General features: G+C 43.6%; 1 protein-coding gene across 4 annotated transcripts in view; it reads left to right on the top strand.

The window, feature by feature from the left end:
* DENND5A (DENN domain containing 5A) overlaps positions 1-26,411 on the top strand; it is a 95,602-nt gene that overhangs the window by 66,066 nt on the left and 3,125 nt on the right. For all 4 annotated transcript variants that reach the window (XM_045825421.1, XM_045825420.1, XM_045825419.1 and 1 more), the window contains 13 exons: positions 170-320; positions 959-1,052; positions 5,746-5,877; positions 8,945-9,097; positions 15,232-15,316; positions 17,545-17,629; positions 18,108-18,236; positions 22,488-22,609; positions 23,806-23,951; positions 24,517-24,635; positions 24,915-25,096; positions 25,670-25,752; positions 26,273-26,396. In XM_045825421.1, the coding sequence (XP_045681377.1) occupies positions 170-320; positions 959-1,052; positions 5,746-5,877; positions 8,945-9,097; positions 15,232-15,316; positions 17,545-17,629; positions 18,108-18,236; positions 22,488-22,609; positions 23,806-23,951; positions 24,517-24,635; positions 24,915-25,096; positions 25,670-25,752; positions 26,273-26,396 (1,605 nt within the window). The remainder of the gene's footprint in view (positions 1-169; positions 321-958; positions 1,053-5,745; positions 5,878-8,944; positions 9,098-15,231; positions 15,317-17,544; positions 17,630-18,107; positions 18,237-22,487; positions 22,610-23,805; positions 23,952-24,516; positions 24,636-24,914; positions 25,097-25,669; positions 25,753-26,272; positions 26,397-26,411) is intronic.

Below are 26,411 nucleotides of genomic sequence, written 5' to 3'. Positions count from 1 at the left end.
TTTATGCTTGGGTTATTTAGAAGTATGTTAATTTAGTTTTAAGATATCATTGATTATTGTGGTCAGAGGATGTACTTTGTGTGATTCAAATTATATTTATTGAGACTTATTATATGGCCCAGATTATAGTATATTTAAAAAAATATTTTACTTTTTTTTTCTGATCCAGAGAAAGCAATTGAGCTGCGTCTGGCAAAAATTGACCATACTGCAGTTCACCCCCATTTACTTGATATGAAGATTGGACAAGGAAAGTATGAGCCAGGTTTCTTCCCAAAGCTACAGTCTGATGTGCTTTCCATTGGGCCAGCCAGCAACAAGTGAGTTAACCCTAGGGATTCCCTGATCCAGCTCCTTAATCATCACAGCTCCCTCTGAATTTCATAAAGCAAATATGGAGAAGACCCAAACTATCCAGATCATTCACTTTTTTGAACAAGAAAATGGGTGACAAGAATTTTATCAGTTCCTGCCTCTACTGTGCAAATTGGGATAGCTCCACATGCTCAGGACCTGCAAAAAGGCAGGCTGCAAATGGGTTGAAATTATCTTATGACTGAATCCCATACAACATCTAGCTAGCATTTTATCTTCAATAAGTGGTGGTTGAAATAATAGGAGTCCGAACTGAAAGTAGATGACTCAGCTGGATTGCTATTCTTCAGTTACTTTTGGAGATGAGTGTAACAAAGCCCAGGCAGAGTTGGTTGAATATAGTTCCAAATCTACATGTGAACTTTCTGAAGATGTTTGAAGAGAGATATGTCTGTGTTCCCTGGGGAGTTATCTCTCTTGCCCAGTTATTGATCTTTAAGCTATCCTTCCTCAAGGTCTCTGAGCTATCTCTAGTGACTCCTTGGTGGTTTTCCATGCCCAGCATTGGTCCCTAGATATTCAAGTTTTTTCCTGTCATGGACTTACTGGGATGTTATTAATTGCCTGCTTTGATTTTTTTCAGGTGGACAAAAAGGAATGCCCCTGCCCAGTGGAGGCGGAAAGATCGGCAGAAGCAGCACACAGAACACCTTCGTTTAGACAATGACCAGAGAGAGGTAAGTCACCTCAAGAATAACAAGGAATGGGCCTATTATCATGCTACACTCTCATTTTCTTTCCTATTTCCTTGGCCTCTGGTCTGATCCAAGTGTCCTAGCAATGACCTCATTTGAATATGGAGCAGAGGTACAGTGACTACCGAACCAAGAAAGTACTTTGAGACCAAAAAACCAAGCAGGCAACCCCATAGCTTGTAACAGGGTTTATTGTGGGGAAGTTACTAATCAGAGCAGAGGTTATCTATGCAGACTGTTGGGGTTGCCTCCATTCCACATTCAGACATCTTTTCCCATAAAGAAGGGTTAAGAATAGAGTGAGTTCCTGAAGCCTGATACTGCCCCTAGGTTATGACAAATCTAGGACGTATGATGTTTTGTACCTGACAACCAACCGCTAGCCATGTAGGTCCTCTCTTTGAGCTAGGCCCTATTTGCAGGCCCACTCAGAAGTTATATCAGTGCTTAGAAGAGCGCCTTTCTCTGTCCTTTCAGTACTCCCTCATGCACCATACTCCCTGGGGAGTGTGACAGGAACCTCAGAGGACGAGAGTCTGCAACTTGGGAGAAATCCTTTTAAATTTTGTGAGCCTTCTTTTGTGCGTGGTATGGTAGTAAAGAAGTAATTCTGTTAGAGTTAGAAGGAAGAGAAGCTGAACTTGGGTTAGTGCTGTTAATATCCAAACTTGGGGAGAGGGGTACATTTTCCCTATTTTTTGTGTATATTAATTTAAAACAGGCATTCTTGAATTTTTTTCTTAGAGAGGCAAAGGAGAGGACTGTTATCAGGTGCCTGGGGACTGAGGATTCTTGAATGAGGACCCCCTGAGTCCTCATTGCTTGTAAGCTGAGTTTCTCAGCTCTACTGTAACTTGTTCCCAGTGAAGCTTCCAATTGTAAACCTCAGGCTGGAAACCCGGCCTTACTCAGTTGCACAGAAGTTGTGAAAACTGGAGTTTAACCTTAAAAAACCTATGTCAGGAAACTTCTCTTTAAGAAAATACCCTGCAAATTGCATTATATACTTATAAAATTCTATAAAGCATATTGTTTTCATATGTGTCTGGCACCTCAGTGATGGGAAAGGAACATATTTTGCCTTTGCTATATTTTAAAGGAATAAATTAAAATTGCAAGGCATGGTTATAAATTTGTAACTGCTGATTCATAGGATAAGCTATGCTTAGGAGTTTTTGTGAGGGTGCTGTAAAGGGTGTTGGGTGTTGGTGTTATTTTTTAAAATATATTTTATTGATTATTCTATTACAGTTGTCCCATTCCCTCCACTTCATTCCCCTCCACCCTGCATACTCTCTCCCACCCACATTCCCCCCTTCAGTTCATGTTCATGTGTCATAAGTTCTTTAGCTTCTACATTTCCCATACTGTTCTTGCCCTCCCCCTGTCTATTTTCTACCTACCATCTATGCTACTTATTCTCTGTACCTTTTCCCCCTCTCTCCTCCTCCCATTCCCCTGTTGCTAACCCTCCATGTGATCTCTATTTCTGTGGTTCTCTTCCCTTTCTAGTTGTTTGCTTAGTTTGTTTTTGTTTTTATTTTTGTTTTAGTGTGGTTGTTAATAATTTTGAGTTTGCTCTCATTTTACTATACATGTTTTTTATCTTCTTTTTCTTAGATAAGTCTCTTTAACATTTCATAAAATAAAGGCTTGGTGATGATGAACTCCTTTAACTTGACTTTATCTGAGAAGCACTTTATCTGCCCTTCCATTCTAAATGAAAGCTTTGCTGGATAGAGCAATCTTGGTTGTAGATCCTTGCCTTTCATGACTTCAAATACTTCTTTTCAGCCCCTTCTTGCCTGCAAGGTCTCTTTTGAGAAATCAGCTGACAGTCTTATGGGAACTCCTTTGTTGGTGACTGTCTCCTTTTCTCTTGCTGCTTTCAAGATTCTCTCCTTATCTTTAATCTTGGCTAAAGTAATTATGATGTGCCTTGGTGTGTTCCTCCTTGGGTGCAACTTCTTTGGAACTCTCTGAGCTTCCTGGACTTCCTGGAAGTCTATTTCCTTTGTCAGATTGGAGAAGTTCTCCTTTATTATTTGCTCAGATAACTTTTCCACTTGTTGCTCTTCCTCTTCCCCTTCTGGCAACCCTATAATTCGGATATTGGAACGTTTTGAGATGTCCTGGAGGTTCCTAAGCCTCTCCTCATTTTTTTTTTTTTTTTGAATTCTTGTTTCTTCATTCTTTTCTCTTTGGTTGTTTTTTTCTTTCTTCTGGTCCACTCCAATGATTTGAGTCCCAGTTTTCTTCCCATCACTATTGGTTCCCTGTGCATTTTCCTTCATTTCACTTAGTGTGTTCTTCATTTTTTCATCTAATTTGTGACCAAATTCAACCAATTCTGTGAGCATCCTGATCACCAGTGCTTTGAACTGTGCATTTGATAGGTTGGCTATCTCTTGGTCACTTAGTTGTATTTGCTGTGGAACTTTGATCCATTTTGAGCCTTTTTTTTTTTTGGTCTCTGTGTGCCTGTTACGTATGAGGGGCAGAGCCCTAGGTGTTCACCAGGGTGGGTCAACCCAGTTGCTGGGTTGTGACGCTGTATGTGGGGGCAGGGTCTGAGAGGGAATAATGGCACTTGCTCCGTGCTCTCTTGGATTTCAGTCCCTTCCACCACTTCCCCTAAGGAAACTGGGCCTTTCTGGTGCTGATTTCCGGGTGGGTTTGTGCACATTCTAGGACCCTGTGAGTCTCTCCAATGAACTCTCCTGTGATGTTGGGAGTCTCTTCCGGCACCTCGACCCCCACAGGTGTTTTCAGTTGGTGTTTTGAGGCTTTATTTTCCAGCGCTGGGACCCTGGGTTGCATGGTCTGTCTCGCTCCTCAGTTTTGCCTGGTCTGTCTGCGTGAGAATGTGGGTCTGCCGGGTCAGCCAGCCACCTTGTGCACAGTGCTTCACTTCACAATTGCCGCCTCTCAGAGTCTGCCCATTGCCACCTCCTGCCTGGGGTCTGCCAGCTGCCGCCTGTGCGCCCAGGGTCCGCCCGCTGCCATCTTGCGTGCCTGGGGTGCCTTGTGCGGCCGGTGCCACTGGTTTTTGTGCCTTGACCCCTCTCTGCCCAGCTGCCTGACTCCACCCTTCCTACCCGTCTGGATGAATGTGTCTATTTTAACTCCTTGGTTGTTGTACTTCCATACAGTTCAATTTTCTGTCAATTCTGGCTGTTACTTTGTTTCTAAATTGTTTTTGTCCTTATTTTTGTTGTGCAAGGAGGCACAGTGTGTCTATCTATGCCTCCATCTTGGCCGGGTGTTATTTTTTTTTAAGCTACATTTTTTAAAGTTTTTTAAAAAATATTTTATATAATTTTTAGAGAGATGGGAAGGGAGGGAGAAAAAGAGGGAGAGAAACATCACTGTGAGAAATAACACTTGGTTGCCTCTTGCACATCCCCTACTGGGGACCTGGCCCACAACGCAGGCATGTACCCTGACCAGAATCGGACCTTTCAGTTTTCAGGCCAGCACCCAACCCACTGAGCCATACCAACCAGGGTGGTGTTAATTTTAGACTCCCCTGGGTCTTCCACTTCACCTTCATGTTACTTCTTCCAGCAGTGTCTATTGAGCACATATACTTGGTCAAAATCATTGTAGTAAGCACTTTGAAATATAAAGATAACAAGGAGATAGCCTTGTCTCAGGGAATACCAGTTTATTAAGGCAGTAAAGTCAGGAACACGAATAACTTTAATAGAGTAGTCTTTTTAAAGGGTCATGTGAGAGGCAAGCCAGTGTTTGGTCACTGATTAGAGAAAGCAGAGGTTAGTTTTACCTGGGGTAACCATCAAACAAGACTTTTTGATGGAGTCAAAATCTTTATTTAAGCCTTGGAAGACAATAAGATTGTTAGAGACAAAGAAGAGAGTTTTAAGTAGAGGAAATGCAGGATCAAAAGCTTGGTGATTGTTGTGTGATGGAGACTGTGGACAGAATATTTGGAGGAAGGAGGTACTAGGAGCAGCCAGGTAGCTAGCAAGTTAGGAGGCAGGTAGCAGTAGTCCAGGTGATAGTAAATGAAGCCTAACCTTTGTGTTGGTAGTAGGGGCAGATTGAGGGGCCAGACAGAATTGTGCTACTGGAATAAATATGGGAGAGGAAGGAAGTCTGGGGTAAAAATGTTGCTTGTGAATCTGGGTTACTGGAGAGGATGTCAGTGTGCAGCTCATTCCATTTATAGTGCATTCTGTGTTAAAACAAACAGCATACGGAAAATCACCAGAACATTGTAGAAAAGCAGAAAATACAGTTGGAGCAAGGTTATACTTTGTGATAACAAAGATATCTTTGATATGGGCAAACGAGTTAAGTTCCTCCCAGCTTAACTTTCAGTAGTACTTTGAGATTTGGGTGGGTTTGCATGCCGAACTATACATGCTGCAGCCATGTGTTGTTTTTACCTCTTGTGTCATTGAAGCAAAGGTAATTATAGTCCTTACGGACTGCTCTACATCAGAGAAAACAGAATTCGTCATATATTTTCTCAGTTTTTCCCTTTTATACAGAGTTGCGTGTTAAATTTTCTGCCCCAACTTTATCTGAGCCTAGGAAAGAGGCAGAAAGAAAGTGCTGGGTGATAGTGCCCTCTTCAGGTACCCATCAGTACTGGTCTCCTGTAGTTTGTGTGCATGGATGGAGTCTTTGATTTTTTTGTTTACTGTAGAAGTACATCCAGGAAGCCAGGAATATGGGCAGCACCATCCGCCAGCCCAAACTGTCCAACCTCTCCCCGTCAGTGATTGCCCAGACCAACTGGAAGTTTGTAGAGGGCCTGCTGAAGGAGTGTCGCAACAAGGTGAGCGGTGGACGCCTCTGTACGTGTGCTATTTCCTTTGGCAGCCGAGCTAAGACTGAGGCTTGGCTCTGACTGTTCTTTCTTGGTTTTAAAAATATTGTTAATATGAGATAGTATTAATTTTAAGATTGTGTTAACTTGGAATTAAGTGTATTTGTTTTAAACGAAGTAAAACATTAATCAAAAGTGAGCACACTTTGACATAAACTTAATATGTATTCTTTAAAACTGAGAGATGTAGTTTTTAATTTTAGACATCTAACATTCCTTGAAATGGTTGTAGTTGAATTGTCTTCAGCAGATTCAGCTTACACATATGAAAATGTTTTTGCCTCTATATTAATTTGATAGCAGTGATTTCATATGTCTAGAAACAAGAATGTATGAATGCTTATTATGTGTTAGGTCAAAGTGTTACTCAGTTTAAGCTTGTTGTGTTTTTTTTAATTGAGAATTGATATACAAAAAATTACACACATTTATTATTATTTAAAAAAATTGTTAATCCACTTGAAATTTCTTTGTGTAAGGGCTGGGGATTTTTAAAAAGATTTTATTTATTTTTAGAGAGAGGGCGGGGGAGGAGAAAGAGAGGGAGAGAAATATCATTGATGGTTGCCTCTTGCACACCCCCAACCAGGGACCTGGCATGCAACCCAGGCATGTGCCCTGACTAGGAATCGAACTGGTGACCCTTAGGTTCGCAGCCCATGCTCAATCCACTGAACTACACCAGCCAGGGCAAAAAAAGATAGTCATTCTTGATTTTTAATGTTTTAGTTAAGAATGTGTAACTTCTTTTCTATAAAAATGTAGTCTTTCAATCAAGTCAGTATGCCATACTTTTTAGGACAATTCAACTAACTCGATATCTATTATATCCTGTTTATTTATCAATGAGAAAAAAGATTTCCCTGCATTTTCAGATTGTGAGTGGTACTCATTTATAGGATGAAATCAAGTAATACTTTCTCTTGCAGAAGAAATTGTTAGTTACAAGATGGATTGACATATTAGTACTGATATATCTTTTAAAGATTTTATTTATTTTTTATTTTAGAGAGGGAGGGAGAAAGAGGGAAATAGCAACATGCAAGAGAAACATTGATTGTGGGCCAGCCCAGGCATGTGCCCTGGTGGGGAATTGAACCAGGGACCTTTTGATTCAAAGGCTAGCACTCAATCAACTGAGCCACACCAGCCAGAGCCAGTACTGATATTTTGAATTCAGGTGTTTCAAAAAAAAGCTTCTGTTGGTTCACTCTGAGCCATCGATATCTGTGATTTTCCATACATTGTAGTCTTTTCTGCCATCAAGAACATTGGTGACGCTGCCTTTCTTGAAAGAGGGCTTTTCTGTTGCCTCTGAGATTTGTTTTCCAAGCTGCTGACATTCATGCTCAGGTTTTGAGATACATACCCAGTCAATGACAGTGTCTTCACTTGTGTTGCCTAGTCAGTCAACAGTGACTGTGAAATACATTCCAATTTCAGAGATGTTAATAAGCAAAAAATGTACCTCTTAGAATTGAAAAAGTATGGTAAGCAGTCTAACACTACCAAGTGCTGGCTAGCATGTGGAGCAACAGGAACTCTCATGCTATTGGTAGTATAGGTTGCTATGACCACTTTGGAAAACAGCATAGCACTATTTAGTATTCTTCTTATAGGTGTATTCCCAAGACAAACCTTTGTAGTGTGACCCAGGAGATAATGTGCAGAAAGTTTACAGCAGCATTCTTTACAATAGCTTTAAACTGGAAACAACCCAATACCAATTAGTAGAAGAATCAGTAAATAAATTATAGTATATTCATATGATGGAGTGCTATACAATGATGGAAATGGACAGCAGTCATACCCATGAATGTAGATGAATTGCACAAATATAAAGTTGAATGAAAAAGCAAATCACAAAAAAAACATCCTGGCAAAACTGAACTACATTGTTTAAGAATGTAAATACAGGAGATGACTATTTCCTTGTCAGGATACTGATTGCTTTTAGAGTGGGAAGGTGATTGGAAGGGGCATGTAGGGTGTTGCAAAGGTATACATGAACAGTATTTTATTTCTTAACCTGGGTGATGGCTATAATACATAATGTGTATGTGCATATATCATAAGTATATACATATATGTGTGTGTGTATATATACCTATAAACACATACATATATGAGAGATACATTTCACAATAAAAAGATTAAGAATAGTAACACTGGGAAGAAGTATGCCAAAAGTGTTAAGAGTTGTAGCTTCTGAAAGTAGGATTGGTGGTGATTTTCACCCTGCTTATTAAATTTTTATGTCACAAATTTATAATATGATTAAATCTTACTTAAGTACTTGGACTCAATATTCAGGCAGATTTAGGTTCAAATGTTAGATGTGCTACTTCTTTGCTATGTGATTTTGGCAAGTTACTTTTTCTTATCAGTTAAATGACAATTTCCTTATCAATTATATGGCAACAATAATAATTCTTAGAGTTATTTGGAAGCTTAAATGAGATAATGCAGTGCATAATATAGTACCTGGCAAGTAACATTGAAAGCTGAGATGATCATTATACAATGCATATTTTTCTTTGTTTTACAATAAACACTTAAAAATTTTTACCTAAAAGTAAGTTATTACTCCACAATATTTTTATTCCCTTGATAGGTACTTCAGATTTATTTCTAGGGATTAAATGCTTGAAGGTTTATTTAATAAGGTCAGCTAAGCAGTGAGAATCAGAGAATGTCAGAATGAGCATAACTAAATGGTTTTATTCAACTCTTTTTATCTCATAAATGCAAAAACTGAATCCAGAGTGATGAATTCACTTGTTCAGGGTCATACAGTGATTGCTATGTTTGTATCTTCTTTACTAAACTTTTAAAGAATGCATTTCATCAGAACCTGACCTATATGATGGAGAATAAATACACTCTATGTATCTGGTCTCACTCATCTTGTCTGTCCCAGCTCAACAGATGTGCTGTGCAGGTGGCCACAACCCTCTGCAGTTGCATGTGATCTTGTTCGCTGTGGTTATCTAATCCTACGACTGATTCCTTGTAGACCAAGAGAATGCTGGTGGAGAAGATGGGCCGAGAGGCTGTGGAGCTAGGGCACGGGGAGGTCAACATCACTGGAGTGGAAGAGAACACCTTGATTGCCAGCCTTTGTGACCTCTTGGAAAGGATCTGGAGTCATGGGCTGCAAGTAAAACAGGTACTGACTGTCTGGCCTCCCTTTGCTGTGCAGGCTGTGCTCCTGTTTTCACTTACTAGCTTTCCCATATTCTTCCAGCTGGTGGCTTTGAAGAATGGTGCACAGTATACCCAGACAAGTTTCACTCTTATGCATTTTTAAATTTGAGAAGAACTTGAAACCTTATCAAAGGAATTTTATTTCGGACAAATTCAAAAATACATATAAGTATCCAGCAAATATTTATGGAGGACCTATAGTATGCCAGGCACTTGAGATACCTTAATGAACAAAACAGACCAAGAGCTCTGCCCTTCTGGAGTTTCCATCCTCATGGTTTGGAGACAGTCTACCACGTCTGTCCTCAAAACGTTTTTATCTACACATATACCCAGATACAGGTGTATATTTAAAAATCCAATAGAACCACAGTGAGATTCCTTTTCACACCCACTAAGATAGCTAAAATAAAAAAGACAGTGACAAGTGTTAGAGAGGGTGTGGAGAAATTAGAACCTTCATACACTGCTGGTGGGAATGTAAAGTGGTACAGCCACTTTGGAAAATAGGCTCCTCAAAATGTTAAACTTAGCGTTGTGACCCAGCAAGTCCACTTCTAGCTATGTGTTCAAGAGAAGTGGAAACATATGTCTACATAAAAACATGTGCACAGATGTTTATAGCAACATTCTTTTTAAAAAATATTTTTATTTTTTTAAAGATTTTATTTATTTATTTTTAGAGAGAGGGAAGGAAGGGAGAAAGAGAGAAACATCAATGTATGGTTGCCTCTTGTAGGCCCCCAACTGGGGACCTGGCCTGTAACCCAGGCTTGTGCCCTAACTGGGGATCAAACTGGCAACCCTTTGGTTTGCAGGCCAGCATTCAGTCCACTGAGCCACACCAGCCAAGGCACAACATTATTCTTAATAGGCCAGAAGTGGAACGTCCCAGACACCCATTAGCTAATGAATAGATAAACTAAATGTGGTCTATCCATATGATGGAATATTATTCAATAAAAGGAGTAACGTATGGATACATGGGACAGCATGGATGAACTTTGAAAACATACTAAATGAAAGCAGCTAATCACTAAAGACCACATATTATATAATCCCATTTAGGCAAAATCATAGACAGAAAGTAGATAAAAAGATGCCAGAGGTGGGTGGGAGGGAGGACTAGGCAGTGACTGCTGATGGGTATGGGTTTCTTTCTGAGGTGATGAAAAGGTTCTACAATTAGGTAGTGGTCATGATTGTGTAACTTTGTGAATATACTAAAACCCAGATTTTTTTTTGTCCCGAAAATTATATAAAGTGTGGATTTCATGGTAATGTGAATTAAACATCTCAGTAAAACTGTTTTTTAAAAACCCAGTAGTATTTTGTAACTTGCTTTTTATTTTCACCTCATAATATTTTTCCCATGCCCTTAACTAATTTTTAGGTGATGTTATAGTAAATATTAAGAGCTCAGACTATAAATCAGCTAAACCTGGGCTTGATTCCCACTTAATCATTTTATGAAACCGAGTGAGGTACCTAGCTTTTCTAAGCTTCCATTTCCTCCTCTGTGTGTTGGAGTTTTGAAAGTACCCACCTCTGTAGGGTTCCCATGAGGGTTTTGTAATTCGAGTAAAGCACTAAGTTGAGAGCCTCATATCTGGGAGGTTCTCTGCAAATGTCTGTGGTTACTATTCTGTGTTATTGTATAGATGTGCCATACTTGAATCAGTCCCTTATTATTGGTCATTTAGGTTATTTCTGACTTTTTTAGTATTATAAATAGCACTGTGATTAAAGATTTTTTTTAATGTTAAAGATTGTGTATCACATCCCTAAAATTTTGAGGGTCCTGTTGTGTAAGTAGCAACACGATGAACTTTGGAGTCAGAAAGACTTGAATTTGAATCTTAGCTCCACTGGATGACTTCAAGTGATTTGTGACTTTTGATTCTCATTTTCTATATCCATAGTACAGAGTTAATAAAACCTACCTTGCAGGGGTGTTATGATAATTAAATGTAATAGAAATGAGTACCTGGCATGTGGTGGGTATGTAACATATAACACTGTTATTATGCTAGGTTCCATGTGAAGAATTTGTTTCTTTTTCTTTATAACAAATAATTAGAATATACATAATCATTTTGTCATTTTCCTTAAAGTTTAGCAAGCCTGGCACCATGGTTAAGTAAACTTTTTCAGCTTCTTGGTAAAACACATGCCTTCAAAACTTTTTAATATTTTCCATGAAAATCTTGAGGCATTTTGAAAATAAACATATCATCATGTGATCTAAACCTGTCCTCCGAGGCTTTACATCTGTTACTTCTCTACAAGAATTCCCGCAGCATGGGGAATTTCTTTTGGAATTCATTTGATCCCCTCTCTAGGTTTGGATAGGCAGTCTACTTATTTGGTGAGAAACCAGTTCAAAATAATGGGGGCTTTTTGGTTCAGGTTCTGTTTTCTGAGTCATGCTTTTGGAGCACTAGAAGTGTCACCAGAGGGAAGTGAGGGCCTGTGCTTGCTGGCAGGGTAGGACCTCAGGGACGCATATGCAGTGGGGATTGACCCTGTCTGTCTGTCTGGTTCCTGCAGCATGTTCCTTAGACCTCCATGTTGCTGGCCTGTGTGTAGAGCAGCTTCTTCCTCTGAGACATCCTTTCGGTTATGTGTCAGTCCAAGGTTGTAACCTGGTTTCCTGGTCAGAGAACTACCTTATCTCCCTCTTCTGGGGACACCTTACTGATCAACTACCCATTTTATCTACTTAGAAAGCAGAGAGAACCCAAACAACTGTGTTTGCTGCTAGCTTCCTATTAAATTTTGCTGTTAGCTGTGGCTGTCTGCATGGAAGGCTGCCTCCAGCAAATTCTCCTAAGAATCTCTGTTGTCCTCACTACTCTTTGACTTTTGATGTCACAATCCAAGGAAATGGACATCCTACTCTAGTATATTTATCTGACACTAAGAGGTGAAGTTTGATTTTATACAAAGTTTTGTAATTGCTGCCATTTGGGGACTGGTAAGTGAAAAGGGGTTGTTTCTCACTCTTTATGCATTGATAGTTTTGGAGAGTCTGGTACTCTCTATCTATCATGTGGCCACATCCCTTAATGGGTTGTCAGACTATATTGAACCTTGTAGTCTCTATCAGTCCCTTTGCAAAGGAGGAGAGTCATCCATGTCTCCTGTACTGGAAGGACTCCAGTGCCCTATTGCTAAGCTTCAGCCCAGCTGCTGTTCTCTCACTCACCCTTGCCCTCCCTCCTTGACTAGTATAATCACTGTGAGCCCAGGCATGCTGCTGGCACAGTGACCTGGTGTTGCTCTTGCCTTTGGTTTTTCAGCATCACGTCATGTGAGGGCTCTCTGGTGACCAGCTGTACTTAGTATGTATCACATCCACACAGTTCTTTTAAGGGAGGCTGCCTTCCAGGTCTGCCTAGATGCTGGGAATATAGTGGTGATTAAGTCAAAGACCTGCCTTTTTATGAGCCTACTTGAAGGTTTTGATGAATGGATTTCTAGAAGTTGAATTACTGTCTCAAAGAGCATGGCTATTTTAAGTTTTGTATTATTTTCTACATATATTGTGTTGATATAACATCTTAATGTATAGGAGCAGTAACAGTGTGTAGGAACCATAAGTTTGATTTTGTTGAACATCTATTTTTTTTAAATATTTGGTATTTTGATGAATAAAAAATGATCTTCTCTAGTTTTAATGTGTTTTTTAAAACTTGCCATTGAAGTTGTTGGGTTTTGTTTTAAGCTGGTTAGATATTGTAGGAAATCTAAATATGCAGCATGTATGTCAGCAGCTTGCTGACCCATAGATGAGGGTTTTCTTCCGTTTAAATGCTTGATTTTTTTTCCACCCCAAAAAGATCAAGTTGGTGGATAGAAACAGAATAGTTCCTTGATATTCTCAAGGGAAACTCTTGAGAGACCTAAAAGTCATACATTCATTCCAGACATTAAACTTTCTTTAGAAGGTATAATTTCCTAAGTTAAGTGATCTCTTTCAAAAGCAGTCTGTATAGGAACATTATTAAGAGCAATGGTTCTGACATTAGATAGACTTAAACTTGAGTCCTTACACTCTACTTACTAGCTATGTGATCTTTTACAGTCTCTTACTACTCAATTTGCTCTTTTCTAAAGAAAAGGAGGATAGGGATACCTGCCTTACAGGATTTTGAGAATGTTAACTAAAATATTTTATTTTATTTTATTTTTAATTTTTTAATTTATTTTATTTTTCCAGAGGGGAAGGGAGAGAGAAAGAGGGGGAGAGAAACAGTGTGTGGTTGCCTCTCATGTGCCCCCTTGTGGGGACCTGGCCCACAACCCAGGCATGTGCCCTGACTGGGAATCAAACCCTCAACCCTTTGGTATGCAGGCCAGTGCTCAATGCACTGAGCCACACCAGCCAGGGCTAAAATATTGTATTTTAATCATTCAACATAGTTCATAGCAAACATGAAGCAAGACATGGTAGCTTCTATCATTATTTATAAAATACAGAACTAAAGTAATTTATAAAATTATTATAGCTTCAGACCAGCGTGGCTCAGTTGGTTGGACGTGGTTTTACAGAGCAAAACATCATCAGTTTGATTCCCCACTGGGGCACATGCCTGGGTTGTAGGTTTGGTTGCTAGTTGGGGTGCGTGTTTCTCCCTCTTTTTCTTTAAAAAACATAAATAAAATCTTGAAGAAATTATACTAAATCCTATCACTAAAACAAACATTATACTACCTTTGTATTACATCAAGTATATAGGAACCTTAACCATGAATCTGAAATAAAGTTTTATCAAGTCATGAGAGTCACTGTGTCCTGAAGGATGACTGGAAGGAGACGAAGCAGTTGCTGGGTGCCGGCTGGGCTTACTCACTGCTTAGGCAAATAAATTGCTGCCTTATGTCAGGCTTGCAAATGCTCTTCAGATGTGTGCCTTGGCAAAATGACAAATCTGCATGACTCAAATATAAGGGGTGTCTCCCCCACCAAAAAATGGAATTATCTTCTGGAGAGCAGGCCCCTTATAGTACAGGCTTCCCAACACCTCTCCCTCCCCCCACCCCTAAGAGAGTGTTCTAGGAATCCATCTGTCTCAGTGTACCAGCTGGCATTGTTGTGAGAGGCTGCATTGAGCTTCAGTGAATTTTTTTGGAGACTCTTTCAATGCATTTGCCCCTTTTATGATGGGTGATTTACGAGTGCACCTGCCCACACCACACTGAGTATTCAGCAGTTTGTGATCAAAACTGGCATGACCTCCGAGCCCTACCGTCCCTATTCACGTCATCTCACCCCAAGTGCTTTCCTGGGATGAAAAAAGTCCTCAAAGGGAAACATTTTGCCATATGGAAGAGGTGAAACAAAAAAAAAACAGCAGAAGCGCTAAAAGGCATCAAAATTGATGAGTTCAAAAACTGTCTCAATGAGTGTGTGGCATCACATGGAGAGTGTTTTGAAGGAGGCTGAAGTTTAAATGTGTAAGAATAAATACATGAAAATTTTTAAAGATTTTATTTGTTGATTTTTAGAGAGAAGGGAAGGGAGAGAAAAAGAGAAGGAGAGAGACGTATGTGAGAGAGGAGCATCAATCAGCTGCTTCTTGCATACCCCAACTGGGAACCCGACCTGCAAGCTAGGCTTGTGCCCTCATGGGGAATTGAACTAGCAACCTTTCAATTTGCAGGCCAGCACTCAATCCACTGAGCCACACCAGCCAGGGCTAAATACACAGTTTTTAAATAAATAAATTCCGTTTTTTGGGGTCCCCCCTCACATGTGTATACATTGTATCCAGGTATACACTGAGATAAGAAATATTACAGTAAGTCCTCACTTAATGTTGATAGATTCTGTGACTTCATGTTAAATGATGTAGAACAAAACCAATTTTATCATAGGTCAAGTGATGTAAACAGGAGTTAAGCTTCTATGTCATCTCATCAATGTTATAACAAAACAATATTGAACAGAATGTTATTTGAGGACCTGCTGTACAGATACTTTTTAGCAAAAGCCTGAATCTATATGTTTAAATTATCTCTGACTCTGTTCACTGGATGTCTTAGTCTCTGAAATCAAAACTGATAGGTATTGTTTCCTTGTGTTGGTTCTAGGGGAAATCAGCCTTGTGGTCCCACCTGTTGCATTATCAGGAAAACCGGCAGAGAAAACTCACATCAGGAAGCCTCAGTACCTCAGGTAAGATGGCCCCTGCACCATTGGAGGGAACTCCCTCACCCACGTTCCCAGTCCCTACCCGAGAGTGATCAGCGGGAGCGATCCAGGTCGATGGAGCCTGTGCTCTGTAATGCTGTCTTTGTTACACCTTAAGCCGCTGGGCCCTTTGAACCACAGAGCATGCCATAGCCATGGGGTTTGCTTTTGATCAGTGAAATAGAAGATTTGTATCAGCAGGAGGCCTATATTAAAATGACTTTGTTTTATTTTTAAATTGGTTTTAGAGAGAGGAAAGGAGTGGGGGGAGACAGACACACACACACACACACACACACACACACACACAGACTGATTTGTTGTCCCACCCATTTGTGCACTCACTGGTTGGTTCCCGTAGGTGCCCTGACTAGGGATCCAACCCAGACCCTTGGTGCATTGGGACGACACTCTGATTGAGTTTAAATGAATTTGGGTGGTACTGATGTCTTGTGTTTGCAGCAAGTCTTTTGTTTCATTTCTCTTAGATGGGCACTGCAGTAATCTATCCTATCAGTAAGAGAGCCTCTTTGTCAGTGTCCTACCTTGAGGCCTGGTGTGAATGATTCCTTACACTTCCTTTCTGTTTTTAATTTAATAAAAATATCAGAGTGGGTAGGGACCCATAGATCATCTAGTCCAGCCCTCTTATTTTACAAGAAGAGTAAACTAGGATCCAGAGAGGAATTGAATTTACTTAAGATCACACAACTAATTGATGGAAGAGGCCAGATTAGGAGTCAGGCCTCTTGTCTCCTGGTGTTCTTTGTACCGTTCTACAGTGTCCCTTCCAGGACAGCCCCCTCCTTCCTTTACTTCTTGGCAGCATTTCTTTTTCATGCCATCCTTCATTCTCTTCTCTCTGCCCAGCAGTTTGTTTACCTTCTTTAGATGTTCTTGCCTGATGGTAAAGATCAGTTTAAATGGGGGGTAAAAATATAGGTGTAAACTCAGTGTTGTCCTTGCTCTTGACCTAGTCATCCTCAACTAGCACTGAATGAGGGGAAAGTGGTTGGCTGAAAACTGGGTGCAAGAGCTCCCTAAGTAGCCTTTTAAGACTTTTTTGTTCAACTTTCTGGATATGAGAGCAAGCAGTCTTCTCAGGAATGCTATAGAAGTTATTGCTAAGGGATAAACTGTAGTCAAAAATCCTCAACAGCTAGGTAATCAAGGTACTAAGTTTTAAAGGGGCTAGGCATGCAGATATAAATTTAGAGGTCCGGTTTTCTGGAACATGGTCTTGACACATCCTGTTGGGTTTCTGGCAGCCCATTTTGAGGCAGGGGCAGGACAAGAGTAGTAGCTCCAAGTGGAAGCACTGCCTCCGTGGACTATGATGAGAAACATACCGGATTAGGAGCCAGAGGATCTTACTTTGCCACTTGTGACTGGGGCAAAGCAGCCAACCTCTTTGAATTTCGGCTCCCTCTTCCGTGATACCTTCTTTGGCTATCTTATAAGTTGTTAGAGAATTAAATGAGTGTGCTTAAAAGTGTTCAGTCTGAAACCTAGTGGATGCTCTATAGTCATGAAATGATTGATCAGAGTGCTACCAAAGCAACTAACTGTTTCCTATAGAAATTTGTGATTTGAGACAAGAAAGGTAGTCAGCTATTTGGATAGTCAGATCTTTTTGGACAGGACCAATTGATGCAGACACCGGCAAGCAGTGTCCACTGCATAAAACATGAGGCAAATTCACACGGACTGCTGAGTCCTGTGGAGGAAAAGGGACGGCCTGGCCACTCTCTCAAGGGGAGAGCACCCCGACCCTTGCCTTGACAGGCTTTTATTTTTCTGGGCACATTACAGGGTTGTCCTCATTTACTATGCACAAGTTTGCTTTAGGTGGTTACCTTTTACAGAAAACAAAGGAGAGGAAGCCACTAATCACATCACAGAAGAAGGATATTTGCAAATGCAAAGGGAAAAGTGGTTGAACTGGTTACACTCATCCTTGGGAGGTTTAGCATAGACTTTAGGAAGTTACTTCAAAGATATGCAGTAAACGTTTGCTGCCTCAATTCAGGGTGAGGGAGGTTTAGCAAAAAGCAAGCCTCAAAAGCAGCCTAGATACAATGCAGGCCTGATTCTCCATGGGAGAACCTATCCATGGGTGTGGGTCCTGTGCATCAGACCTTGCTTTCCCCTGGGAGCTGGGCCCACGCCATGCAGAACGGTCTCCTATAACCAGTTTTTTTTGTTTGTTTTAGGAATACTTGTTGACTCAGAACGGAGGAAGTCTGATGCCAGCTCAGTCATGTCTCCCTTGAGAATATCCCTCATTCAGGATATGAGGTCAGTGTGGGCTCATACATAATAAGCCACTAAAATCCCGTTTCCAGTTGCTGCTTACGTGTCCACTTTAAATTGCAGGGTCTCAGTGACCTGGGTGTCTACAACATCTCAGTTAATCAGGAAGCTCTTTTCATTGGTCTTGTGCTTCTTGATGCATTTGTAGAGCTGTATAAACAGTTGGGTTCCCTGACATTTTTTGAGAATTATATCAGCATCTCTCAAGACCTAGGGGCTCTGGGGTTCACCTGACTTTTACTGAGAGCTGTACCGTAAATCGCACTTGCCCCCAGTGCTTTGCCAGGTGAGCCTTTCTGACAAAGCCACATGGAAGCCCAGGATGTAGGGAGCAAGAGAGACATACTCTCTCAGGATGGGATAGACTGCCTCACCAGGTCTCCTTCAGCTTCTCAGGGGCGGTGCTGGTAGTGAGTTCATCCCTCACCCGCCCTCCACTTCCTTTTCTTCATTCCCCCTTTAGGCATATCCAGAACATCGGGGAAATCAAGACTGATGTGGGAAAGGCCAGAGCATGGGTGCGACTGTCCATGGAAAAAAAGTTACTTTCCAGACACCTGAAGCAGCTTCTCTCAGACCATGAGCTCACCAAGTAAGGCCACTCTGCCTGGAGTGGAACCGGGCTCTCAGGAATGCTGGGGGGATTGGAGACCCCTGTGTGGGGAGGGAGAGTGGTCAGTATGTCGTTACTGCTGTATTCAGCTAAACTCAAATTGCACTTGAAGGTTTTGAATCATTTCTGCTTCTCCCTCTCTACCTGAAAAAGAATCATTCTGTTATATTTGTTCTCTCTTCTTTCTCAATATGCATGCCCCACAATGGTTTTCTGCAAGAGGTAGTGAGAAGGATGGGGTCCTCATTGGCTACCTCAGATTTGGGGGGCTCCTCCTTTCCTTGCTGCACTCAGGTAATTCTTGGGCATGGGCATTTTCTTAGTCTCTTTTCTGTCCTGGGGAGGAGAGGATTGGAAGATTACAAGAAGACTTCTAAGATATCCCCTTACCTCTTTTGTTCTTTCCTGAGCCCAGGGAAAGCCCACAGTAACCAAGTCCTTGCTCTTCCTCTCTGGACCTTGCCTGAGTCTCCTTAGTGCCTAAAAGGGCTTTCAGATGACCCTCTCAGGCCCTCTCCCTCCTCACTTTTCACCCAGAAGGAGGGAGAGGAGGGATTTCAAGGCTCTCATACTCCCAGGGACCACTAAACCTAATAGTTTCCTTCTTTTGATCTTATATTTTTTGCATTCTTTCTGTACCCACTGTACTAGAGGAGGAGGAGGCAGGAGAGCTATGCCTCTTCTGTGCCTCAGATTGCCACCTCTCCGCATGTTTCTGCAGATAGTATGTTTGGCTTTTTCTTCATCGGCAAGCCTGCTGGGCATTTTTGTTTAGCGTTTTCTTAGGCATCTTTCATGGAATCATTTATTACGTGGCTTCCCTGTGGATGACAAAGCAGAGGAGTGGACCTTGGGGACACTTTGTCTGAGTCAGTTGATGAAAGCTGCAGAATCTGTTTTTATTCAAAGTAGGAATGTATTTTTAAAGACTTTATTGTGTGTGTAAACCACAGCAAGAAACCAGTTTTAAAACCTTGATAGGTTAGAGAGCTCAACCTGAGAGGTTAGAAATTGCAATTCTTAAAGCACTTAAATGTCAGGGACAAAAAGATTAAGGAGTAAAATTTGAAAGTGGAGAGGATAACTAAAAGAGAACAAGTGAACATGTAAGCCTGGCGTTTGGAAGAGAGACATTTGCATGCCAGATTCTGGAGGACCATTATATCTGCAGCTGTGTGGGCACCAGGGCCAGAGGGCGGGAATGTTTCCTGCTTGCCAGCGTGGGTGTCATCTGCCAGAAGAGGCTTCAAGTCAGCGGGAGGACAGGGAGGTGTCTGAGAGGAGCCAAACACAAGAACTTCCAAAGTCCAGGACAGTGGGCAGATGAGCTTAAAGGCCTGAGCAACAGCCAGCAGGGCACAGACCTTAGTGAGGAGGCTAGCCTTGATTTCTTTACACTGTAGTCCCATTAGAGAAGGTTAGCTCAGAATTTACTCACTGTGTAGTAACTTCTCGCTTGTTTCTGACCTACTCTAAGTGAGCAGAAAATGAGGAGAGCTTTGCTGCCATAGATTGCATATTGGATGAGGCCTAGGGAGAGAGAAAGGGGCCCTTCATCAAAACCTGCCCACTCTCACCCTGGCTGGGTGGCTCAGGTGGTTGGAACATCATCCTGTAAACTGAAAGTTTGCAGGTTTGATCCTTGGTCAGGGCACATACCTAGCGTGTGGGTTTGATCCCTGGTTGGGTTGTGTGTGGAGGCAACCAGTTGATGTTTCTCTCTCACATCCATGATTCTTTCTCTCTCTCTCCCTCTCCCTTCCTTTCTCTCTAAAAGCAATGGAAAAATGTCCTCGGGTGAGGATTAAAAGCAACAACAACAAAACACCCGCCTACGTTTCCATCCTGTCCTTTTTCATCTTTCTCTTCCCTTTGTTTAAAGCTCCAGTCACATCATACTCTACACCCGTCTCAGAATATCTTCAGCCCTTTCAGGAGCTAATATGAAGTTTTCTTTGCTAAAGTTTGTCTTGACTCCCCAGGGACTGGGTCCATTCCCTCTGGGCATCCACAGCATTTGTTACAGTATTAGTTCATCCCTGTTTTGCCACCACAGGCTGTATTATCATTGTCTAGTTGCTTACTGCTTATTAAAATGTGCTTTCATTGATGGCATGAACTCTGTATCTTTCTCATGCAAAGCATGTTGTCTAGCACCTAGTAGATGTTTGTGCACATAAAATGTATTCATAGCTTCGCAGACAGGAGGCATGGGCAGCTTTGGGGAGTATATCTTGATAGAATGTTTCTGAGTCTCTGGGATGTAGCTTCGAGATGGGGTAAGGTGGAGACAGGGTAAGGCAACTATGTATTCTAAGGAAAGAACTTAGTTGGCTTTTATATAGTGAGCTCAGACTTTTTTCTTAAACCTGTCTGCAGTGATTAATATGATGTAGTGCCTCCTCTACCTCTTGACTTTGAAACTCACTTTGCATGGCATGACCCTGTACCATCATGATCTCTTTTCCCCTTACTCTTTCCAGTGTGCCGGCTTCCACGGTTCTCCATTCTCCACATGCGCACCCATTCTCTTTGCTCTCTCACTCAGTGTGCTCACCCGTTGTCATGACTTCTGTCACTGCTAAGCAGGTGACCGCCACATCTGAAGCTCTCGCTCTGACGTTTCTTCTGAGCTCTAGTTCTCCATTTTTTTCCATTCCAATATCTTACCTTTACCTAGACAGAACAAAGCAAGTTTCACAGAGTCTTTAGCATAATCTTTTTCTCAAAAATTTTAATGTCACCATTATTCTCTCTGACCATCCTCACTCTTGCCTACCTAGGTTCAAAATTTGAAGTCATTTTGACCCCTTGCTCTACTTTGCTTTACCTCCCACATATGTATTTCCGGTCCTCAGCCCCTGCCCCCACCTGCCTCCTTACCTACTGCCTCTGCCTGAGTTTGCCCTTTTTCCCCTTTCACCCCTCAGCTACACTAAATTTAAATTTCTTGAAGTTGATTTTCACTTTTCCTTTACTTCTAGGGCAAATTGCAGAAACCTATTACTTTAGGGCAGATTGCAAACTCCCTGGCTTGAATATTTAGGGCCTCCCTTCATTTGGCTTTAGCCTAACTTTTCAGCCTCATCGCTAACCAATCACTTCCCTGAGCCCTCATCGCCACTCAGACTGTTCCCTCGCCCTGTCCCCCTTCTGCACACCTGTCTAAGACTGTGCTGCCCCTCAGTCCCCTCTTGTTATAGGACCGTTGGTGCTTATGGCTCTTTAAATCTCCAGAGAGCCTTTCCTTTGGCAGCGCATTATGGGGTGTCTTATAATGTGGCCTTTACCGATTTATTTACCTAGATGTATTGGAGGATAGGTGTTTCCTTCTCTAGCACCAGCACATAGTAGGTCTTGTTTGGTGAATTACCTGCTGAAAGTACCTTATAAGCCTGACTGGGTAGAACCTCACAGGTGTGCTGAATCCCACACTTCTCTGGCCATGGGGATTGCAGTCTTGGCAGCCAGGATAGTTACCTTTTTGTGTTTTTGTGTATTCTTCTGTGCTGAGGGCCTGTGCATTTGGCTCTGTGTGTCCCCTCTGCTGGTAGAAGGTTTTGCTGAGCAGTCACAGAGGGCCTGCAATGTTAGGCAAAGGAGTTGGTCTTTGATGAGTACACAGAGAGGATCAATAGTGGCGATGGGAGAAAGTTAGAAAGGGGGAAGGACAAGATCAGTGTAGCTCTTCCTTGCCTGTGACCTGGACCATTCCCTTCATTGCTGTGTATTGTCTCTGACGCGTCACAGGCCTTACACTTGTAGTCAGAGCAGTGTCCTGACTTGTGGGTCTCAGGACCGCTGGGGTCTGAGACTTGGCCTGGTTATGAGCGGTGATCGGAGACCTCCTGTCATTGCTCCTCCACCACCCACTGGGGGGACGCCCTCGCTGGGAGCCCGAGACGGCCTGTGTCTTCCCGGAGGGAATTTCATGTCAGTCCTCAGTTTAAGGAAGGAGACCCCATGACTTCTGACACTTCACACTATAATAATGTCACCCCTTGGACACAGGTAGGGTTTGGTTTTTGTTCTTGCTGTAGCTCAGGCCGCTTTCCCTCTAGCCCTCGGTTAGACAGAACAACTGCTTTGTTCCTTTTTCAGATAGCTCTGAAGAACTTAAGGCTCGACATCTTACTCTTCCCTCAGCTGTCTCCTTCCAGAACCGAATAATTCTAGCCTCTTCCTCTTTTGTTTGGCCGGGAGACTGATGTGTTGCCTCCTCTCCGACAGAAAGTTGTACAAGCGCTATGCCTTCCTGCGCTGTGACGACGAGAAGGAGCAGTTCCTCTATCACCTCCTCTCTTTCAATGCCGTCGATTACTTTTGCTTCACCAATGTCTTCACAACTATCCGTGAGTAGCCCTGTGCTCCCCGCCAGCCCTCTCAGTTCCGGTCTTCGTGAGCCTGCCTGAGGCTAACTCACTGTCCCCTTTTTGAGAAAAAAGGTGACCACTCATGCTTTTTGTTTGCCTTTGCTTCTGTGGGAGAGAGGTGCATTTGCCCCTGCCTGGAGGCTGTTTCCCCCCCCAAGCTTCTTATTCTTGCTCTGAACTGGGAGCTCAGCCCTCTGGGCCTTCCGTTGTCACTGTTGTCCTGGGCACTTCCCTGGGAGCCCCGGGCGGTGAGGGTGGGATGGACGAGTGGGGTGGTGAAGCTCACTGTTCTCTCTGCATACCTGTAAAGACATTTCCTTTTCTTTTGGGCTGAGTCATTTGGCTTCACAGAAGGTTTTAGAACTGCCCACAGGGAAAAACAACTCTTCCTGAAGTAGCAGGAAGAACTCCAGATTGCCAAGGGAGACTTGGGTCCCGACCCTAACTCATTATGTTTCTATGAGCAGAGTCTACCCCTGCTGTGGGCCTCCGTCTCCCTATTTGCAGAGTGAGGAAGACGGTTCAGTAGGGTTCGAGGAAGGCCTCTGGAGCCTCATCTATCTTTGGTGCCAAGATGTTGGGTGGGGATGGTCTCTGCATTTGCCCAGTCGTGTTTGCCCTGTGATTCAGCAGCCTTAGCAGCATGGATTCTTTTTCTAAAGGACATCCATCCTCCTTAGAGACGAGGGCTATAGGCTTTGGTAGAAGCAACACTGAATGAGAATTTAGGAGACCTGAGGGAAGCTAATTACCTCTCAGTGCCGCAGAAAAGGCACTGTAATACCTTCATGGCTTCCCCTGAGATGGTTAATGGCATTCATGAGGTGATAGATTGAAAAGCGCCTTGAAAAGCGCCCTGAAAAGCAGTTTAGGACAATGTGGAGCGGCTGATATTACTTAAGGAACAGGTTGACTTAGCTCTGAGCCCATACATGGGCTTGGATCTTTGCTGTTTGGGTGGGGACCCTAGGAGGAGTCAGGCTGAGGGGAGGGGCTGGCTTATATTCTGAGCCAGCCAGAGACTCGGTCCGAGGGACCTGCGGCTCCGGGCTCTGCTGTGCTGATAACAGCAGGGGCCGCAAACACACTAGCACACCTGGAATGGGTCAGGGCCCTCTCAGGTATGGGAGGGATTCCTGACCCCCCTCCATGCCTTTGTGGCTTCCCCTAAACAGTGATACCCTACCACATCCTGATTGTGCCAAGCAAGAAGCTGGGGGGCTCCATGTTCACCGCCAACCCATGGATCTGCATCTCGGGAGAACTGGGTGAGACACAGATCCTGCAGATCCCCAGGAATGTGTTAGAGATGACCTTTGAGGTACGTGTTATCTGGGAACAACAGGCTCTGTGGGGATCTGAGTTCGCAACAGCTGCTTTTCTGGAGCTTTCTGCAGGGTTTTTGGAGGTCTTGCTCTGTAGAGTGTTATGCATCAGCAGAGCTGACCTGTCTTGAGATGATCCAAGGCCAAAGCCAAGAGTTGACCCAAGGAAGGGGGGGCCCGCCCTGTCTAAACAGTCTCCGGCTGGAAGGCACTCACCCATCTGAACACGCATACCTCCCTGTCTGTGGTGTGTTGAGAAATCCCAGAGAGTTCTCTCAGCTGCTGGGCCCAGTGCTTACTGAGACCTCTGAATCTCAGACTGCTTTCCCATTTCCGAAGCGGCCTGCTCCCACACCCCGTTCTCCCTCTGCATAGCAGCGTCGTCTTTCTCACCCTCGTGAGGTGGTGCTGTACTGCCAGTTTTGCTGGCAGGTGGAACTGTGAGCTCTCTCCTTGCTAGGTTGCAAGCAGCCAGTCAGATCTCTGCTTCCAAGGAGCGCCACTGTTTTCTCCTGTTTTCTTTTCCTACTCCAACTTCTCTACGTGGCTGTTCTCTCACAGTGCCAGAACCTGGGGAAGCTCACTACCGTGCAGATAGGCCATGATAACTCGGGGCTGTATGCCAAATGGCTGGTGGAGTGTGTGATGGTCAGGAATGAGATCACAGGACACACCTACAAGTAAGTGTTCCCTCAGCGCTGCTGTAAGGTGGAGGGGCAAGGTGGACCAGGGACCGTGTATAATGCTTGGGTATGTGGAGTGTTAGGCTCTGCCTTATGTACCTGAAAAAAGTAGAGGGAGGGTTTGCTAAGTGAAGATGTGTGGCATTGCTGTGGCCACCCATCACTCAGGTGGCTTCCCTGATGATAACCATGGTATGGATGAGCAGGCCCTTCAGCAATTAGGGGAAGAACACTGGAGGAGCTGGCAGCTCTGACAGGCCACTGCCTGACCCTTAGGTTTCCTTGTGGCCGGTGGCTGGGGAAGGGCATGGACGACGGAAGCCTGGAGCGGGTCCTAGTTGGAGAGCTGCTCACGTCGCAGCCTGAGGTGGACGAGAGGCCCTGCCGGACGCCGCCCCTGCAGCAGTCTCCCAGCGTCATCCGCAGGCTTGTCGCCATCTCCCCCAACAACAGGCCCAGTGAGTAGGGAGAGAGGCTGGGCCCCCCGTGCTCCCCAGCCTGGGAAATCTGGGCAGATCTCTGGGAGCCCTGATACGTTAGCCCAGTCGCAGCCTGTGCAGCTGCCTCAGGAACCACCTCTGCCCGCAAATCAGCCTCAGGGCCTTTGGCACTGTCCCTAGAGGCCCGGAAGGAACGGAGAGAGATTGTGGAGCCCAGGGTCCTCAGTCTTATTTGTATTTGATACCGGAGAGGTGAGGGGTTGCTTTCTGGCCTTCTCTTTCTTGGTTCCTGGGCTTCACAGCCAAGTCTTGGCCTACTTTTGGTTGCCAAAAGTTTCAGGGTAAAAATGGAAAGTAAACTTTACCAGCATCTCTTAAAGACAGAACTCCAAGATATTAGCTTTGCTTTTTTCCCAAGATTTTAGGAAGAGCTGGCTCAGCAAAGTTGGGTGAGTAAGAGCCACTCTTCCCAAGGTCCAGGTGGCCCTGCCTCTCCCATGGGCTCTCCCAGTGTCCTCAGTCTCCCGCTCAGTCAGCTAAGCACTGTTTGCCTCTGAGATTGGTGATGGATGTCTGCTTGATTCTTGTCAGAGCTGAACACGGGGCAGATCCAGGAGTCCATTGGGGAGGCAGTCAATGGCATCGTGAAGCACTTCCATAAGCCTGAGAAAGAGGTGAGCCTTCCTGTCCTCCAGCCCAGGGCCTTGTACTGAATCAGAGAGAAGAATGTTCTGGGCCCTGTGCTCGGACAGCCCAGAGTGTAGAGCGTGTGCCTCGGTTAGTGTGAGATTGAGCGGATTCTTCCTCTGAGGGCCTCTGCCTTGGGTTACCCTGTTTTCCTTACACACCAGTGACCCAACAGAGTCCCTGGGCCTCTAGTGAACAGTGTGTATTCCTGTTTTGTTTTGTTTTGTTTTTTCCAGGATTTGCCTGGTCTCCCTGAGTAATGGCCACACTGGCTTTGTTCCCCTGGTGGGGACCCACATCCATCATCTGTTCATTTGTCCATTCATTCAATAGCTATTCACTGAGAGCTGTTTTGAGTTAGGCACTGCGCCAGGTGCTGGGGGAACAGACAAGGGTCCTGCCTGTCTTCTGCTGCCCTCCCAGCTGTGGGCTATGGGTTTGGGGACGCAGTGGTGGAGGGCAGCTTGGCTGAGGCAAGCCTGTCACTCTTTCCTGTTTCCTTACTAGCGAGGCAGTCTGACGCTGTTGCTTTGTGGAGAATGCGGCCTTGTCTCGGCCCTGGAGCAGGCTTTCCAGCATGGATTTAAATCGCCCCGTCTCTTCAAAAATGTCTTCATTTGGGATTTCCTGGGTGAGTTTGACTAGG

The sequence above is a fragment of the Phyllostomus hastatus genome, unplaced genomic scaffold (genome assembly GCF_019186645.2).
Source record: "Phyllostomus hastatus isolate PE091 unplaced genomic scaffold, TTU_PhHast_1.1 phas_scaffold_585, whole genome shotgun sequence".
NCBI classification, from domain to species: Eukaryota; Metazoa; Chordata; class Mammalia; order Chiroptera; family Phyllostomidae; genus Phyllostomus; species Phyllostomus hastatus.
Note: the sequence above shows the minus strand (reverse complement) of the source record. Positions and strands in the feature narration are given on the sequence as shown.